Consider the following 20,303-nt stretch of genomic DNA (forward strand, 5'->3'; position numbering starts at 1 on the left):
AAGAGAGTAGCATAGAGAGATGCACAATTCCACTATCTCTGCGATACCAGATGCCGGGGCGACCCACACTAATTGATCACAATCGGACCGTGGCGAGCTGGAGGACTCCCGCTATCCCAATACACCTATCGCCTCAACATCCTTAACTATTCCAGCCAATGACTGAAGCTTATTGCAAGCGCCCAGTGAATATCGGATTCCTAGCGCACCACCACCGGCGACTCATCTCTGTTATCCGTTCAATAGAAAGAACAACAGCTACCTTCAATATCAAGCCATTTCCTCTCCACTCTATAACCCTCGATTGCCAACTCCCCGACCGCAATAAATGTAACAATACATAAACCAACCTTGAGTACATGCCGAACAAACCTGACCACACCCAGGACCTAACCAGCATCACGTCTTTGTACTGAACTCGATAACACTATAACGAATAATTCACATTGCAGGCGAATCCTGCATGCTCACTGAAACGAGCAATTTAGTGAGCATTTGCACACATCATGGCAGCTAGCACTACAAACACTACACCTGAAGCAATCTAACTCTGCAGCGTTCGTGACTATTTAGCGACTACCTTATGAAAATCTCGGCTCCTTTCCTGGTTGGTAAGAACCAGACCGTTGCAGGAGACTACTGTGGACACATCAAAAGAGGAGCGAGAATACACATGTGGAAACCACAAATCCAAATCCATCAGGAACTCCTGGTGTAATTGAGATACATATACAAAAACCTGCTTCACGGCAGTCAACATGGAACAAAAACCGGGATATAACTTCCTACGTGTAAACTCTTTTCGCACAGGCGCAACAATATAGGGATTAACTCACACTGGGGACCTTAAGGTGCCATCCTGCAGCAAAAGAGAGAGCGTGGCAGTCAATCCCTGCCCATCACTATCGAGTAATAGAAAACAGCACTTAGAAGTCAGTCCGAGAACCATACTGCAAATAATGACACCGGATCAGCTCAGGACTAAACACAAAGACCATGGTAATAATTTGAAGACTATGTCAGTGCGCAATAGCAACGAGGACCAGCAGTTCTTCGTCCTATCCTTCGGCGTGTTTTCACAACTATTCACTGACTAAAGAGAGGCACGAGCGCCCCTGCAGCTCAGCTACTAACCTGAGGCAATCCGAACGAACTGCGTCTCCGCCTGTTATCCTAGCTTACTGCTTAAAGCACCCATAGGGTATACTAACCAACCAGCAGTGCCCTCCCGGAATTCCACCACCACCTGCGTCTGATCTGATTAGCGATTGAATGTAATGACACGAACATGCCACGAGAATAAAGAATCAACACGCAGTAATTACAATCGCGAGTGTGTCTAATTAAGAAATGAGGGCGCGAGCAGGAAGCCACATGGAGATCCTAGCGCATCAGTCCATTGCAGTTACACAGGTACAACTTCTTCGCCTCTGAGACAGCGCAACGTAAGGAGAGAAGGGAGTACTATGAGATGCAAGCTAAGAAGAAACACGCGAGTCGATAAGAATCGAGACAAGAGATCAGTGCTTACCTTGCCACCAGGCCGTCTTCCGTCTACCATCCACACTAGTCATGAAAAAGGATCCCATCTCTCCGCGGCGAGCTTATACTTTATCCTACCAACACTTGCCTCACACGTGACGAAGCGCCGCCCCAGGCCCACTATCATCAGCGCTCACAGCACACGAGAGCGCCAAACGAACAGGCACAGCACACAGAGCGTGGTCGGTTTCATCACTGACAGCTCCCGGCCTGCGCAACAGCGTGCTCACCCACCTCTTGGGGAGTGGGCACACAGGAGCGCGATACTTGCCTCTTCACCAGCTAGAGACAGGCGCAGTCGCGACGTCCGCCTCAGCGACAGCATTCAGTACACACGTATGGCGTCGCGAAACACTATAGCAGACGCATCCATCTCTTTCTCACATTATGCCGCTAGGAGAGTATTTATTCAACATGGGGGATGCTAGTATATGAGGCGCCGGGCATCCTGGGTTCTGTCCCAATGCCTCGTATGCAATTGCGTTGCTCAGCAGTAATGGCGGAGGCAAAATACCTTGTTGAGCCTACCGGCTGCCGATTTCTCGTGCAAAACACCAATGCATTATCAATGGTTTAGTACCACGTGAGTATTAACCCTGCATGCCAATCTGGCGCGCTGCCCTGCGCTGCTTCCAGCAGCTGCAAGAACCTGCGAAACACACAGCGAGAATAGTGTTTGATCAAGAGATCACCGCTGTGGAAGACTGGTAGCCTTCGTAGTCCTCCATTACCCCTCTCGCTCCACTGAACGACCCAACACGTCACAAGAGGGGGGTGGGGTTATTCCTTAACCACGTTACATGCACGATCATCACTGGCACGTGAGTCCGTCGAGATACCTTGAGCTCTAACGCCACAACGCGAGCTGTGTACTTAAGCCATAGCTAACGTAAGATACTATTGTTTGCATATATGGCGTGAGGTGGCCATTGTACTCAACCAGTGAGAAACAGCGGCCACTCCTTGGATTATAAGGAGCTACAGAATGCTCAGCAACCACAAACAGGCAGCGAGTAGAGCATATCCTATCTAGCTGATCTTGCCATCCCTGAGAGGTGTATGTCAGGAGAGCCACAGTGTACTTGCGGACACTTCGCATGAACCTGCATCGCCAGCAGGAAAAGACCACATTCATGGGATCTCCGTGTGGAATGGGAGTCTCTGAGCCAGCCCGAAGTAAGCAGGTGCAAGTAAACGTAAACAAGGGAAAGATCACCTGTAAACGCATCGTCCGGAGTAGCTAGAGAGAGTGCATATGCACAACGTGTCATATCTGTGGAAGCGGCGGACTCACCAGCCTGTACCTCCGCATCCGAGTTCGGATTGCGGAGATCGGCAAGCAGCGGAGATCCAGTGGTGCAACTGTCCTGGCTAGACAATATTGGATATGAGGGAGACAGTAGCTAAACAAGCTTAAGGGAGACGATCACTAGGTGCATAGAAAGCGCGTTAGTCAGTAGTCAAGTAGCAGGAGTGGCATAGGCCCGACGAATGAAGACTACAGTAAAGTAACAAAGAAACAGTACGCGTTACCGCGTCCCTAGCTGCTATATACTAACACTCTCCTCCTCAGACCATGGCACACCAGAGGACTATGGCAGTTCCGCGGTGTCATCTCCACGCTCTCAATCACAGCTGCTCTGGGCTCCAAGTAGATAAAGTATCTAATAGGTCAATTATCACAGGACATGAGAGAAAACTAGAGAGCAGTGTAGATGCTTTGAAAGGATGAGGTAACACCTGCAGCAAATCAAGGCAGGCTAATCAGGGCACTGGGTTAAAAAAGGAGCTCACCCAGTCAGGCAGGGAGGACTAGAGGAGAAGGAGTGTGTGAGAGGAGTCTGGAGCAAGAAGGAAGGATACTGAGAGTGAGAGAGTGTACTGCTGGAGGATTGAGGAGGACAAGCTTATCAGACACCAGGAGGAAGGTCCTGTGGTGAGGATAAAGAAGGTGTTTGGCTAATTAAAGTAGCTATCTCCACTGCCTTCTAGAAAGATCTTAATTGGCCCCAGGTACCTTGATTAACCTGGAGCAACTGCCATTTGGTTACCATGGTCCTAGGGATTTGTTTAGCCTGGGGCTAACATACCTGTTTCTTAGTACTTTACTGTAGCCATCTGGCCTTGCCCCATCACACCCTGTACACTTCTATCAACATGACTCCCAACTGTTGACTTTCCCACTCCAAATTGGTTAGCGACCGATCGGTAACAGGCTGGAGTAGCCAGCTTCCACAGTGCAATTGTCATGCACTTAGCTATCGGCAGGGCATTTCTCGTTCTTGTACTTGCACCCCAGGGCTGGGGCAAGCTCATCACACAGTCCCATGAATGTGTCTTTCCTCATGCGAAAGTTCTGCAGTCACTGCTCATCATCTCAGACATGCATCACAATGTGATCCCACCGCTCTGTTCTTGTTTCCTGAGCCCAAAAGTGGCGTTCCACTGTGATCAACACCTCCACAAATGCCACAAGTAATCTTGTGTCATAGCTAGTATGCGTGGTGAGATCAGTGTCACACTCCTCTTGCCTGTGTAGTTTAAGGAATAACCCCACCCCCCTCTTGTGACGTGTTGGTCAGTGCGAGCAGCGTACTAGTCAACAGCTCGGGATCCATTCCTGCAGCCTGAAAGAGGCAGGGCAGGGCGTGCAGTACATAAACCATTGAAAGATGGTGCCAAATGCAGACGGAAGCACAGGGATTGCTGATATGTGAAGCAATGCATCACGAGGCATTGGGACAGAACCCAGGATGCCCCGCAACCCCTTCTGCCTTCCCCCCAAGTCTTAGCGGCAAAAGAGAAAGAGGTGCTCTGTGGGATAGCTGCCCAGAGTGCACCGCTCCAAATAGCGCTGCAAGTGTGAGCACGCTGTTGCGCAGGCAGCTGTCAGTGTGAACACAAAACAGTGTGTTTCGTTTGGCGCTCTCTGTGCAGCGCTGTAACTGCTGGCGCTGTCACTTAGCAAGTGTAAATGTGCCCGGAGCGGGAGGAGGCTGCTGGCAAAGCATTGTCTGTCAGGGCCCTTTTTCTTTGGTATAGTCTCACCCCCACGTCTCTCAGGGCCAAGACAGCCTGACTCTGTAAAAGCAGCAGAGAATCCTGTGGCACCTTATAGACCAACAGACGTTTTGGAGCGTGAGCTTTCGTGGGTGAATACCCACTTCGTCAGACGCAGGTAGTGGAAATTTCCAGGGGCAGGTATATATATGCTAGCAAGTAAGCTAGAGATAACGAGGTTAGTTCAATCAGGGAGGATGAGGCCCTGTTCTAGCAGTTGAGGTGTGAAACCAAGGGCGGAGAAACTGGTTTCTGTAATTGGCAAAGCCATTCACAGTCTTTGTTTAGTCCTGAGCTGATGGTGTTCAAGATTTGCAGATGACTCAGCTAGCGAGTTTCTCTTGAAGTGTGGTCCTGAGTTTTTGGCTGCAGGAGTGGCCCACGTAAGGTCTGCTATAGTGTGGCCAGGGAGGTTGAATGGCTGTCCTACAGGTTTTGATATTTGCCATTCCTGATATTGATTTGTGTCCATTTATCCTTTTCTGTAGAGACAGTCCAGTTTGCGGCATGTACATGAGCAGAGGGGATTGCTGGCAGTATGATGGCGGTATATTACATGTGGTGGAGACATGCAGGGTGAGATGACCAGTGATGGTGATGGCTATTCTGGTTAGGTCTGTGAGGGTGTCGCTGGGTGTAATGAAGTGGGCAAGGTTGGCATCGAGGTTGTGTGCATGGAGTTGGTTTCCGTGAAGTAGAGAGTATGGTAGCGGGTGTGCAGTTGCGGTGAAATATCGTTTCAGGTGGCAAGTTGTTGTGATGGGGCAGAGGATTGGGGTCCTGCACAAGACTGTAAAGTGTGGGATTATTGTCCAGAGAGGGTTGGTTGTAGATCCCTGAGATGCGTTGGAGGGGTTTTAGCGGGGGAATGTATGTGAAATGGCCAGTGAGTCCTGTTGGTTCCTTTCTTGGTTTGTCTGTCAGTAGGAGGCTTCTGGTACACGTCTGGCTCTGTTGATCTGTTTCCTAATTCCTCGTTGCGGGTATTGTAGTTTTGAGAATCTTGGGTGGAATGTGTAGGGTTGGTCTCTGTCTGAGGGGTTTAGAGCAGATGCGGTTGTCATCAGTGCTTGGCTATAGACAATGGATGGTGTGAGTGGCGGGTGGAAGCTGGAGGCATGAAGGTAGGCGTAGCGGTCGGTAGGTTTTTGATATAGGGGTGGGGTTAATGTGACATCACTTATTTTGCACTGGGTGTCTAGAAAGTGGACCTCCCGTGTAATTGGTCCAGGCGGAGGTTGATGGTGGGGTGGAAGTTGTTGAAATCGTGGTGAATTTTCCTAGAGTCTCCTTCCCATGGGTCCAGAATGAAAGATGTCATCAATGTAGCGTAGGTAGGAAGGGGCGTGAGTGGACGAGAGCTGAGGAAGCGTTGTTCCAGTCAGCCATAAAAATATTGGCATATTGTGGGCCCATGCGGGTGCCCATAGCATGGCTACTGAGCTGGAGATACATATTGTCATCAAACTTGAAATAGTTGTGTGTGAGTATAAAGCACGAGTTAGCAGCCAGTTTGCGTGGCATCATCAGGGATACGTTCCTGACAGCTTGTATTCCATCTGTGTGTGGGATGTTTGTATAGAGAGGCCTACACCATGTGCTAGATATGGGTGTTTCTGGGAGGTGACAATGCATTGTAGTTTCCTCAGAAAATCAGTGGTGTCATGGAGATAGCTGGGAGTGCTGGTGCATAGGGTCTGAGTAGAGAGTCCACATATCCAGACAGTCTCAGTGAAGATGCCAATGCCCGAGATGATGGGGCGTCAGGATTTCCGGGTTTGTGGATCTTGGCGTAGTAGATAGAATAACCCTGGTTGTGGCTCTAAGAGTATGCTGATTTGTTCCGGTGTTTAGTGTAGGAGTGCCCCTGAGTAGATGGTGCAGTTTCTTAGTGTATTCTCAGTGGGATCTGAGGGAAGTGGCCTGTAGAATTTGGTATTGGAGAATTGTCTGGCGGCCTTCCTTGGTTAGTCAGACCTGTTCATTGATGACAACGGCACCTCCTTATCAGCCTCTTTGATGATAATGTCAGGGTGGTTTCTGAGGCTGTGGATGGGCTATTGCCTTCTGCCAGACTAGTATGAGCAACGGTGTGTTTTCCACGATTCTGCCTGTGCACGTCGGCGGAAGCATTCAGTGTACAGGTCCAGACTGTCATTCGACCCTCAGAAGGAGCCATGTGTGAGTTCTTCTTGTGCTGTTGGTGGGCGGTACCTGTGTATCAGTGCACTGTTACAGTGTTTTCCTGGAAGTATCTTGAGTCGTAGACGGTGAAAATAGGCTTCCAGATCGCCACAGAACTGTATCATGTTTGGTGCGGGGTGGCGGGCAGAAAGAGAGTCCCCAGAGATAGGACAGACTTTTCTTCTGGGCTGAGTGTGTAGTTGGATAGATTGACAATTATTGCTGTGGGTTTAGGGGTACCAGGTTTGTGTCCCCATGTGGCAGGTAGGAGTTTAGACAGCTTACAGTCCTTTTCTTGTAGAGAGATGAAGTGAGTGCTGTAGATCTCCTGTCTTATTTAGTGAAGTCCGTTTTTGGTGGAAGTTTGGTTATTAATGAAAGTATCCAGGTTGGAGAGCCTCTTTTGATTTCCTGTTTGCTGTATAGGACGCTGATCAGGTGGTTTCTCAGTTTCTTTGATAGTGTATGGCATAATTCTCACTGTGGTCTGTCCGTAGTATGTAGATAGCAGTGGTATTTTTACCTTTAGTCATTGGTATGGATGTCCATGCGTTTCATTTGGAAAGGAAGATGATATCTGTACGTTATTTGTGCAAGTTCTATCATAAGTTGAATGGATTTCCACTCCATAACGGCTTAAATGCAGTCCTTGCATGTTGTGGTCAAGTATCAGAGGGTAGCCGGTTTATGTCTGGATCTGTAAAAACAGCAAGAAGTCCTGGGCACCTATAGACCAACAGACCGTTTTGGAGCGTGAGCTTCGTGGGTTCAGGACGAGATCTCTCAAAGGAAACTGCTGAGCTTGAGCTCACATGCATATATTTGACACATCTCCCAGCGCAGGACTTAAACAAAGACAGTGAATGGCTTGCCAATTTAAACCAAGAAAAAAAAACCCCAGTTTCTCCTCCCTTGGTTTTCACACCTCTACTGCTAGAACAGGGCCTCATCCTCCCTGATTGAACTAACCTCGTTATCTCTAGCTTGCTTGCTAGCATATATATACCTGCCCCTGGAAATTTCCACTACCTGCGTCTGACGAAGTGGATATTCACCCATGAAAGCTCACGCTCCAAAACGTCTGTTGGTCTATAAGGTGCCACAGGATTCTCTGCTGCTTTTACAGATCCAGACTAACACGGCTACCCCTCTGATACCTGACTCTGTAGGCGTTCCAGGTGCAGTGCAAAGCCCATCTGTTTGAATGGGCACTGGCTGAATGCTGACCCAGTGGAATTTCTGTTTAGTGAGAAAATGCTGTCATGGTTTTAAGCTGTACTGGTCAGATGACTAGGGATAAAAGAAATTGTGGGAGGAAGGAGAGGTGCTGCTTCTTTGGATGACTGCATTTCCTAACTCCTGTGGTGGTTGGTTATTTTATTTATTTAAATATATCTGTGCATCAATGTTACCTTGAGCTTTAAATGAACTCTGATGTGGAGTTCTTATAGGCTTAAATTGAAAAAAGTAAATTAAACAGTAATTTACCCTACTTGCAAACGGCTTGCATCGCTCTTGGATGTGGACACAAGATGTGGCGTTATAGTTTTATGGGGAACAAACTGTAGTTATGGGAAATTTCCCTAGCATAAATAAAGCTTGTGTGAAAGGTTTGATAATGACAAAGGTAGAAAAAAACATCAACCAAGGAGCCCAGTCAAGCAGCACATTTGGAATTCAGCCAGTTATATTATGTTCACTCTTTGGGTAATAAAAAGTTGATGCCCTTGCTCTCCACATCTCTACACCACTATGCACCAGTCTTGATCAGCCTTAGTGGTAATCTTCAGACTTCTTTTTTGTCTGCTGGGTGAGTTGCATGTTATGTCTGCTGAGAGCACCAAGTATTTCATAGACATGACCTGGATTAGTCTAATGTTTTTGATATTATCTTGCAAGTGTGAAAGTCACATTGTTATGCTGCTTTAGTCATATAAATGAGCCAGGATAAGTTTTTAATTGCCGGTCCCTCTGACAAAAATTGGAATGGAGAGGGGAAAGTTTTTTATTTTTAAATACAATATGCAAGTCAAAAACTTTGTCAAATAACTTTTTTAATATAACTTATTATAGTTGTAGTACAACTTCATCGTAACACACACTCACTAAACCAGGCAAGAATTCATTTTAAATTGTTATAGTTTGCAGACCATTTCTCTGACTCCCAGTAACAGCTTTTCTAGATGTAAACAGCTTTTCCAGACAGGTGCAGTAAGGACTTATTCTTGGCTGCCTGTGGTGACTACCTTTCCAGGAAGCTGCCTCAATAATGAAATCTTTGTCCCTCAGTTTTGTTGTTGAGGAAGAGGTGGGATAAAGGACAGAGTAGGAGGATTAAGATCTATGGAAACAGAATGCTAGAAGAAGACTATTAGGGGAAGTCATGTGTCTCAAGATCATGGACTGATCTCTCTGCTGATTTAGGACTAGAAATACTCCACCAGGATTGATTCAGGGCTCACTGCTGTTTCCAAATATAAATATGGCAAATTCTAAGAACCTAGATAAGCAGACTTAGAGGAAAACTAGAAGTAAAAGGACTGATTTCTGTCAGGATTCACAGGATGAAATTGGCCCCTTATTGCCAGTCTAGACTCCAGGCAGAGAGTTGGAAGGGCTGCTTCAGAAAAACCTTGAAGGTGCACTACAAAAGGATGGGATTTTCAAAAGTGGCAAGTGACTTAGGATCACAAGACTCTCCATGGGACGTGCTCTTAAGGTGCATCATCGCTTTTCAAAATCTTACTAAAAGTCTATAAGAGATGCAAAAAAGTTTAAGGCTATCTCTGTGCACAAAACAATACATGATTTTAAAACTGGTATAGAGGATGTCGGAGGGTTCTGCAGATGATGCGCTCCCTCTGTTATACTTTTTTGGACAGCACAATGGAAACCTAATTCTTGTTGGATCCGATAGATCAGGGGTCGGCAACCTTTCAGAAGTGGTGTGCCGAGTCTTCGTTTATTCACTGTAATTTAAGGTTTAGCGTGTCAGTAATACATTTTAACGATTACAGGGGCGGGCGGATGGAACCCCAGACTGGCAGCCGGCTGAGTGGGCCAGCAGCAGCTGTCGGCCCAGGGTTCCATCTATCCAGGCCCTGCAGTGGGCTGAGCAGGGCCGGCAGTCAGAACCCCAGGCCACTCAGCCCACTGTCAGTCTGGGGTTCTGTCCGCCAGCTCCTACCAGCCGGTAGCCGAAGTCTGGAACGAGAAAGTAGCAGTGCAGTAAGCAGCTTCTTATTGTAGGCTGTGGAGCTCCTATTCATATAGCCTCTCTGGCTCAGTTTTCCTTCATCTGCTTAAAAATATTTGAGGGGAGTGTGAGAGTGACTGAATATACATAGAGGAAACTGATGGAGTTTAACATAATTTTTCTCTCATTTCTTAAAGTGATGTATGTTGAACAGTGAATTGGTCTAACATTTTTTTGTTTTTCATTTGTTTAGGGCTGTCTGGGGCTGGAAAGACCACAGTTAGCATGGCACTGGAGGAGTATTTAGTGTGCCATGATATTCCATGCTACACATTGGATGGTGACAATATTCGCCAAGGCCTTAATAAGAATCTGGGCTTCAGTCCGGAAGACAGGGAAGAAAATGTCCGACGTATTGCTGAGGTTGCTAAGTTGTTTGCAGATGCTGGTCTGGTGTGCATCACTAGTTTTATCTCTCCTTATACGCAGGTAAGCATACTGCCTTGATACATATTTGTGGTGCTACAGGATGCAGTAGTTTTGCTGTGCCACAAATATCGCCAGTCTCATAGAGAAAACACATGCAAAATATGTCAGTGTCACTCATGGAAAATTTTTGAGCTCTAGGCATCCTCCATTTAGCCTCTCTCCAGTTGATAAATATAATTTAAAATTATTAGTATGTAAGCTTGAATTTCCTTTGAGTTGCCTTAGAGATACAACTGTAGGTGACATCTCGTGACTTTCCTAGACAAGTTGAACTTTTTTCAGTATTAGTGCAGTCCATCCTTCTACTAAATTTAAAATGTTATCTGCCTTTCAGTGTAATTTTGTCACAGCTGAGAGATACAAATTTGGTTTTAGGACAAGGGGAAAATGAGAAGACAAACCACAATTTCAGGGTTTTTTCACTTGTCCAACTTAGAGTCATCTGGATTTCCTTGCTTTTTAAATACCAAGAAGGTGGAGAATATGCTTGGTCTTTGCTTTCCAAAATTGTGACTAAATTGTGCAAGAAAAATATGCAGTTGAGCTTGCAAAATGGGTAACTGTGTTCAATTTGTTCAGTTTGTTGTTGTATGCAGTTTTGCACGTGTATTTAGATGTGCTTTTTTGGAAATACAGCCTAAATGCGTGTGTACATTTTATACCGTTAAGAATTTGTCATTGTGTCTGTGGAGATTACTACTCAGTGAATGAAGGAGAGAGAGTTGGCGAATGGACACCAGGGAGCATCTTGAAAAATAGTGTTTATGCATGAGGTCTATATTGTGACAGTTTCAAAGTGAGAATTACCTTAGTATTTCTCAGGGTATTGCGGTGGAGAGTTCAGGATACTATAGCAGGCCAGAAGTTCTAGAGATGAGAAAAATACACTTGTTGGATATGCACTATTACGTATTTGTTTAGGGATCAAGAAATCTAGATTTAATATTTTAATGAATTGCTTTGTTAATGATTGGGAATTTTGTGACTAATAGTATGCTCTGAGCAGGGCCATGTTTGTAAAATGTGTAGTGGTATTTGGGGCGGCACAAGCCTAGTCAGATTGATGCGTGTAGAAGGAAAGTTGGTGTTCAGTGGAAAGCCAAAAAAAAGGGGGTGGGGGATTGAGAAGAGTTGAAGGATTCATGGGCAGTAAGCAACATCCCTTCATGGCTTCAGTGAGATGGGATAGATGTATTACTCTCAATGGGAGGTAACTCCTAATATTTTGGGGGGCAGAGGGAGAATAGGAAATAGAATATCCCATTGTACGTATGACTTAGGTGTATAAATCCGGTTTTGTATAAACTACCTCTGAATTTGGTGTCAATTTTACTATGCAGAAAGCAGCAGGCCAACTAATCATATGTAGTTTGTACTTTATGAAAGGAACATATCTATTTCCCCCTTCCCCCTATTTTGTGATCACAATCTTAAATAAGCTAATGTCCTTCAAATATTCTTCTTTAATTATTTTTTCTGATTCAAAATTCTATTTAAAATCTGTTGTTTCTTTTCCCCCTTCCACCCTCCCTGTTCAGGATCGGAGCAATGCCAGGCAGATTCATGAAGGTGCAAATTTGCCTTTTTTTGAAGTATTTGTGGATGCTCCACTGCATGTCTGTGAAAAGAGAGATGTCAAAGGACTCTACAAAAAAGCTCGGGCTGGAGAAATTAAAGGTGAATCTAAGTAAAGTCACATCTTTTCCATGCTAAACTTTGATGATGTTGTAATGATTGGCTCTATGGACAAATAAATAAATGGCACATTTCATTAAGATGCGTTATGGTCCAGTGGATAGACACTGGGCTTGGACTCAAAAAACCTGATTTCTGTTCCCTGCTCTGCTGTAAGCCTGCTGTGTAACCTTGAGCAAGTTGCTTTGTCTCTCTGTGACTGTTTCCCTTCCCACCCTTTACCTGTGTTCTCTGTTTAGATTATAGGCTCCTTGGAGCAAGAACAGTTTCTCCACTCTGTTTGTACGGTGCCAACCACCGTGGGGCCCTGATCTTATTTCCATGTGCAGACACTAGTGTAATGCTCTTAATGGCCTGCCAAAAAAGTAATGGAAAAGAAGTACATTCACAATCCTTCCTTCTGTAAAGCTACATCATGAAGAACGCTTTTACAAATTTATTTTTGTGGTGCTGACGCAGCTATGGTTGTGTGCTGATGCGCTGTTGCATTTTAATACCACAAATAAGCCCCACTAGAAAAAATTTAAAAAGCTGGAAATAGTATCCTAATGGATTGGAATCAGTCAGCAATTTTGTTTAAGGATAACCTCCTAGAAGTGCCTTTTTGCTGGATAGTAGTCCTGCAACTTGTAGTGGTTAGCAATAGTCATTCTGCCTTTATTTGAAAGCAAAACGGTGTTGTATAGTATCTGCTTCAGCTACTCAGTCTCATAGACTTTATGGGCAGAAGGAACCACCATGATCGTCTAGTCTGACCTGCACGTTGCAGGCCACAAAACCTGCACTAGGCCCATAACCTCTTGCTGAGTTACTGAAATCTTAATTTAAAGACTTCAAGTTACAGAGAATCCACCATCTTTTTCTCTAGAGAAGATGAAGCTATTGAATCAAAGACTGCTTAATGCATATCTGGATTTCCGTGGGGGTTATTATGGGATTGTCTTCCTGGATGAGAGGCATGATAGCATGATTGATTAGAAGCTCCTCTATTTCAGGGTAGCATGTTAAGTAGAGATGGCAGAGAAAATTATATGGTGTCTGATTTGGGATGTAAATACAGTCTTTAGGAGTGTAATAGCCATGTATAGCAGGCTTTATTAGCTCACTTAACTACTTCAGCTCTATTAGCTATACCAACGTGCCAGAAAAACCACTGTGATGTTTTGCCCTTGAATCAAAAACTTGTTAACCAGTCTTGCGTGCAGATAAGCAAAATATGTAAAAAGATTATTTAACAATGCATTCCATATCAAAGCAATTACAGTAAGGACAGCCAAAAGGGTGTTTAACTAGTAACTCAAGATTGTTGCACATTGTGCTTTTGCTTCCTTCTTCCTCATCCATGGTATATTCTGTTATTTACTGTAGAAGGTTTCTTTTAGAAAGATCAGGCAGTGATAATAAAGGGCCTCATTTAAAAAAAAAAAAGTCAGTTACTGTACAAAATAGCATCAAAGACATTAAAACTACATACTCTGCCATACTGTGTGTGCCTACAACCGGGCAGCCACAGTCGAATAATGCAAGAACTAGTCTGAAGTATGGAGGAATTTTCAGTTCAGTTTTCTGTCATGCAGGTTTTACTGGCATTGACTCCGAGTATGAAAAGCCTGAGGCGCCAGAACTAGTGCTGAAAACTGATTCCTGTGGTGTGAATGATTGCATTCAACAAGTAGTGGAACTTCTTCAAGAAAGGGTAAGGAGATATGGTGGTGTCTTCTGATATTGATTTAAATTTATCTCTAAATTTGAATTCTTTTAAAAATAAATTTTATAAAACTAAAGAGCAATAAAAACTTTTTCCACACACACACAAAAAACACTGTAAAGATTTGTCTTTAAAAACACCCTGCAGAGTCTTAAAAAGAAACGTCGTAGCAGTAAAAACATGAAAATGGAATTACACTGTAAACAAAAATGAAACTTAATCCATTTTCATTGTCCAAGCTGAGACGCGCAAAAAGTGAGGTGCTCTGATGCCTCACAACTTGTTCATCAGTAATATCATGGTAAGGTGCATATAGCAACATTTATATATAGTTGTGAACATAAACTGAAATCATGGCTGAAGAGTATCTCCCAGTTAAGTCTGGGGAGTGGTTAAACCAGTTTCTCAAAGACAAAGGGCAAGTTGATGCCCCAGCCAGGTGTCAACAAAGCTAATGAACCATTACCTACCAAGTGGCCATTATTTACAAACAAGAGGAGCAAGGACAAAGATTTGCATCTTAGCACAGAAACAGCAAGGAGATTTTTTTCTTCCTGAGGCTGGGCAGTCTCCTAGTTTCCAACTGGAAAAGCTTGTAAAAGAGGACCGGGGCAAACACCCCAAGGGATCCCCCCGCCCCTCATCTGCCTCTGGCATGGCACCTGAGAAGACAGAGGAAAACAGCCATTGGACTCTGGAGAGGTTGGGAGAGGGTGTGGGTCCTGACCTGAAGAGTTTGGTAACTAATCTTGCTGGAAGCGTTTGATAAATTTTTGCTTGAATCTAATATACTTAGGCACCAGTAAGCGTTTTATCTTGAAGTTTCATGTAACCATTTCTAACTTTTATGCCTCATTACTTCTACTCACTTAAAATCTCTGTCTTTGTAGTTAATATACTTGTTTTATCTGTTTCAGTGTGTTTAAGTTGAGTGTCTGGGTAACTATTTAAGATAATAAGCTGGTAGATTATTCCCTTAAAAGAATAATTGACTTAATACATTTGAACAGTCCAAGAGACATACATTTCGGAGAAGGGGAATCTGGGACTGAGGATGTGATGTGGTTACCCTGCAGTATAACCAAGGATGGTGAGAGCCAGAGTGTAAGTGGCAGGCGAGGCGCGCGCGCGCACGCGCGCGCACACACGCGCACGCACACACACACACTATGTGACTTACTGTGTGTGATTGACCAACGTGGGAGCTACTTCAGCAAGCCATTCTAAGGCACCCACGGTCATAGAGCAAGGGTGACACAGCCCCTCACTGGTCTGAATTTTACCGCAGTATGTCACATAACCCCTGTCATTATAACGTCTGAGCACCTCACAGTGTTTAATATATTTATCCTTGCAGCACCTCTGTAAGGTAGGGGCAGTACTATTAACTGTATTTTACAGAGTCTCTGTGTCGGATCCCCAAGTGACTGTGGCAGAGCAAGGAATTAAATCTAGGTCCCCAGAGTGTCAGGGTGGCACCCTAACCATAGGCCATTGTATCCTGAATATTCTCATACAGGGAAGTGTTACTTACCATATATACAGGAGCAGCGCCAGAGTTTCTGGCGCCCTAGGCAGAATTCGGGGGGCGGTATTTTGTGCCCTCCCCACGGGACGCGCGGGAGCTTCCGGTTCCACTCCCATCGCGCCGCCGAAGAAGGACCCTCCGCTGAAACGCCGCAGGCCACAGTGGCAGTCATTGAGCTACTCAGTTGTCTGGCGCTGTTTTCCATGGCACGTCGGCAGAAGGTCCGCCCCCTGAATCCTGGCACCCTAGGCGACCGCCTAATGGAAGCACTGGCCCTGCATATATAGGATGCTAGTAATAACTGGATCGCAGGATCTCTTGCACTTCCTGGTTGGAAAAGCCATCTTTGTTCTAAAACTTCATATTTCAAGAGACTAGCAGCATGTGAGCCCATGTAACGAGCCTCCAGTTCTTTGCTTAGTGCACTGGGTCTGCTATGCTGAATAGGATTTGGCGTTTGTCTCAATTAAACAGGTTTACCCTGCCCCTAGCTTAGGCCATACTTTCGCACTTACTAAGAAGAGTGAGAGTGAATAACTATTCAGGGAAGGGCGTGGGAGATGTTCTTGCCATTTCTCCCCTGAAGGACGAAGAGGGTAATCCATAAGGGAGGTGAGTGTTGCTGTGCCGGAGACCGTCTACACTACATCATTTACAGTGGCGCAGCAGTAGTGCTTCTGGTGAAGACCCTCTAAGCTGATGGGACAGAACTCTCCCATCGGCTTAACTCCTGCCTCCACGAGAGGCGGTAGCTATGTTGGCAGAGGAGCTTCTCCCATTCACATAGCGCTGTCTACACCAGTGTTTAGGTCAGTATAATGTACGTCACTCAGGGGTGTGGATTTTTCATATCCATGAGTGATGTAAGTTATATCGAAGTAATTTGTAGTGTAGACATAGCCTTAGTCTCAAGTGAATTATGTATGCTTTAAGAATCTATTAGGAGTGGTATTTTACCTATAATAAGCATGTGGATTTTCTTCTTTAGCAATCCATTAAGCCTGGCAGAGGAAAAGCAACAGAGGGAAGAAGGATTAAAAAATTTGATTTTGTTTAAAATAGCTATGGAGCAATCCTTATGCAAAATGTTAATATTTCTTGAATTTCAGATGATCAATTTTTTGAATGGAAACAAGCAAACTTTGATGTCTTCCTGAAATCTGTGCTAAATGCATACATAATTCTCTTGACTCCACCACCTCAACCAAGCGTCACAATCATCATTGCAGTGTTTAGTATTAAATTGTTTGTTTAAAACTTATACTGTGTATGTGTGTGTGTATGTGTACGTGCGCGCACACATACACACACACAGTGTTAAGCAGTGTTACTGTACAGTGTTAAGCAAGGAGTGTTAACTACAGTGTTAACTACAGTGTTAAGCAAGGAGTTACTGTACAGGTACAGTCCTCCACTAGGGGGCAAGGAGAGCCACAAATAGTAGAAGGAGAAGATGAGTTTCAGTGGGGAGTTTCAGACTAAGAGTTGAATTGTGGAGATATACAAAAAGATGGAAGGTAGTAGTGAAATAGCAGAAGATGTTAGTTCTTGCTGGGTTTGGTTCATATGCTCTTTGGTGATACAGCTGAAGAAATAGCATCAGTGGGATTAGGGAAGGAGAGCTGATGAGAAATTGACTCTGAAATGTGTGCATGTAGAGAGGGGAAGATACAAAATACATCTCCAGGGGCTCATACATCTCCAGGGGCTCCTGGGAGAAAAGGTGAGAGGGAGACTAGAGAATAAGGAAGTAGGGGAGAGAAGTGAGAAATCAAAGGGGGTTTTGAAGAAACCTTACTGGAAATCAGAAGAGAGGAGGGAAAGAAAGGACTTAGGACACAGATGAAATGTAGGAATTTGAGTTTCTTTTGGTTATAGTTAGTTTGGTGGCTGAAAAACCTCAAGCACCCTGTAAAGAGAGAACCTTCTCATCACTGCCCCACATATTAAAATTAAGAAACCTGAATGACAAACTAGCATATAATATGCTCTCCCTTTACCAATATTCATTCTCCTGTAATACAGGTTTAACAATCAGCAAAAAGCATAATGCTCAAACTTCTTTGTCTATGGCTGAGAGACTAATGTTCTCATTGTTAAACCAGGAGGGGAACTGGCCTGTGTGTGATGTGAACAGCTAGAAATAATGAATTGTTCTCTAAGAGTATGCCTACACTGCAATTAGACACCTGTGGCTGGCCTGTGCCAGCTGACTCAGGCTTGTAGGGCTCAAGCTAAGGGGCTATTTAATAGTGGTTTAGATGTTCCGGCTTAGGCTTCCATCCGAGATCTGGGTCCTATAGCCCAGGCTCCAGCCAGAGTCCAAACATGTACACCACAATTAAATAGTCCCTTAGCCCGAGTCTGAGTCAGGTACCATGGGCTAGCTGCAGGTTTTTAATTGTAGTGTAGACATACCTGAAGGGCGCTTAATTTTACAGCGATATTGTTGCTAGCTATTTTTCTTTTGTTTATTGTTTAGGGCTAATCATTTTCCATTCCCTTCATTTGTTTAGATACACATGGTCCCATAATCTGTTCTGAGGAAATTCTCTTAGCTGGCACACTTTCCGGGATGTGACATCCTAGATTCTGTCAGTCTTAAAACATATTGTTTGAAACACTGTCCCCTGTAGTGTTTTATACATTTCACAACAAAGAACAGCTATTAAGACAAAATCAATCAAATAAGATCCAAGCACAATCTCAGCAGTATGCCAAAAGCCTTGAATGACAAAAAAGGTATTAGCCTTTTTTTTAACCCCCCCCCCCCAAAACAAACAAACAAACAAATGCACAACAAAACAAAACAAAAAAACAAACTTATGGTAGCTGTGAGGTTCCGGATATTACAATAACTGAGAACTAAGGAAATCAAGATATGGGCAGAGTCTGACCCACAAGACCTTCAGAACTCAAAGCCTCATACTCTCCAATCCACTTGAGTGTCAAAAGCTCAGCAAGATACTTGCATCTGAGTCTCCATTAAACACAAATGTGTAAGTCAGTATACATGCCAACAGATTGCTTACTTTGTATTGGCTATAAGTAGGAAGAATTCCTCTCTTCCTATATTCAGCACTGATAAAGTGCTGTCACACACTTGAAATGAGCTCTGATTTTGCGTAGCCTGAAATAATGTTCTATAGAAATATAGCTTCAGTGTCTGAAAGACATGCATTTATGGTTGTTTATTCAACAAATGAGGAAAAGCTTCTGTCTCTAGCAACATCCTTGAGAAGGTTTAAAAAATGGCTTTGCATCTGCTATAATCTAAATTTTGGTTTTATCATATTACTGTAAAATTAGAGTGACTTCATTAAATTTACTGGTTTGGCTCCTGATCTGTAGAGTTGTAACAGAGCAGAATTTGGACCTATATCTTCTGGCTTTTTTTTGCCTTTTGGCAAAATAGTCTTGTCTTCTATGCTTTTCTGTATTTTCTCTAGTTTTGATGATACACCTCTACCTCGATATAATGCGACCTGATATAACACAAATTTGGATATAACACGGTAAAGCAGTGCTTGGGGGGGTGGGGGGGAGGACTGCACACTCTGGTGGATCACAGCAAGTTTGATATAACGCGGTTTCACCTATAACACAGTAAGATATCTTTTTGGCTCCCAAGGACAGCATTATATCGAGGTAGAGATGTAGTTAGTTAGTTTTATAATTTAGACAAGCTGTGGTGCCTAGAACCTCATTGCTGCTCATCAGCCAGTTTCTCAGTGATGTTTCTAAGAAGAAGCTATTTGTCATTAGGGTTCTTGGTCTCCCTCAAATTTCTTATTGATCATAGTTTCACCTCCTCTGGTTCAGCAATACCATGCAGGACATACACTGCCCATCCTATGAACGATAACCAGTAATCTGCAGGGATATAAAATGTATAAAATACAAGTTTAATTTGCAGTGGTGTCACTGAGTCTTGTGTTGGGAAAGGATGATATTAGGCTGCACTCAGGCAGTGACCACCTCTTTCAGCAAAATAAAGGACAACTATGTGTGGCATTCCAGGGGTTAATTTTGATTAAAGAATATGTAATTTCATTTATTTTTAGTTAGACAGTAATATAGTGCTATTAAGAAATAGTTGACAGGAGGTTTAATATTGAAATTGAAACAAAGGCCAGGGAAACCTCTGGGTGAACTCTTAGAGTTCAAATTAGTGTTGGTTCTGTTCTCATACAGTGCACTCCTTTTAGAAGAATCACATACATTCCCAGATGATTCAGTTGTTATAAGTGGTTGATTTTTACAATAGGCATTGCAAAGTGTGGATGAAATCAACTTGTTTTAGAAACCATCTTTTTTTTTTTTTTTTTATTCAATTGAGAAACATCTCATTTACCGGAAGTAACTTCTTTAGACTTTAAACATATTAAACGTGGAACAGAACCATCCAACATTCTAACTGAGCAAAATGTTGCTTTTATTATTTATTTATTTATTAATCATCACCACCACCACCAAATAATTTAGCTGGTGCTTTTATTCAAAGGAATTATTAATACTGTACAGCATGTTATAACTTTACATAAAAGGAGTTAGTAGAGCTATATACCTCTTAAGGTAAAGCTGCAAAGAGATACATTTTAAAAATTGCTCAAATAAACGGAAACAAGCATAGCATATGAATGTGCACGGCACTGACTTCTTTGCATAAATACAAATGTGAAACAACTAAACAGACTGTTTAACAGTATTGACTCATATTAATATTTATTTTGGAGTGTCCTAATCTGTCACTGTGAATGCACACTGTGGGGTAGAAAAATACAGGAAAAGGCTGATGATTACAGGATAGAACACCATGTTTAAGTTGTAGTACAAAAACAATTGCCTTGTGTCACTGTGTTTAGCCTGTGATGTTGCTGAAATACTGAACAATGTGTTCT

General features: G+C 43.7%; 1 protein-coding gene across 1 annotated transcript in view; it reads left to right on the plus strand.

Moving 5' to 3' along the window:
• The window catches only part of PAPSS1 (3'-phosphoadenosine 5'-phosphosulfate synthase 1), an 82,425-nt gene that overhangs the window by 17,344 nt on the left and 44,778 nt on the right, over positions 1–20,303 (plus strand). The window contains exons 3-5 of the mRNA XM_075066546.1: positions 10,236–10,471; positions 12,010–12,148; positions 13,744–13,862. Coding sequence (XP_074922647.1) covers positions 10,236–10,471; positions 12,010–12,148; positions 13,744–13,862 — 494 coding nt within the window. The remainder of the gene's footprint in view (positions 1–10,235; positions 10,472–12,009; positions 12,149–13,743; positions 13,863–20,303) is intronic.

This window comes from Chelonoidis abingdonii, chromosome 5 (assembly GCF_003597395.2).
Source record: "Chelonoidis abingdonii isolate Lonesome George chromosome 5, CheloAbing_2.0, whole genome shotgun sequence".
NCBI lineage: Eukaryota > Metazoa > Chordata > Testudines > Testudinidae > Chelonoidis > Chelonoidis abingdonii.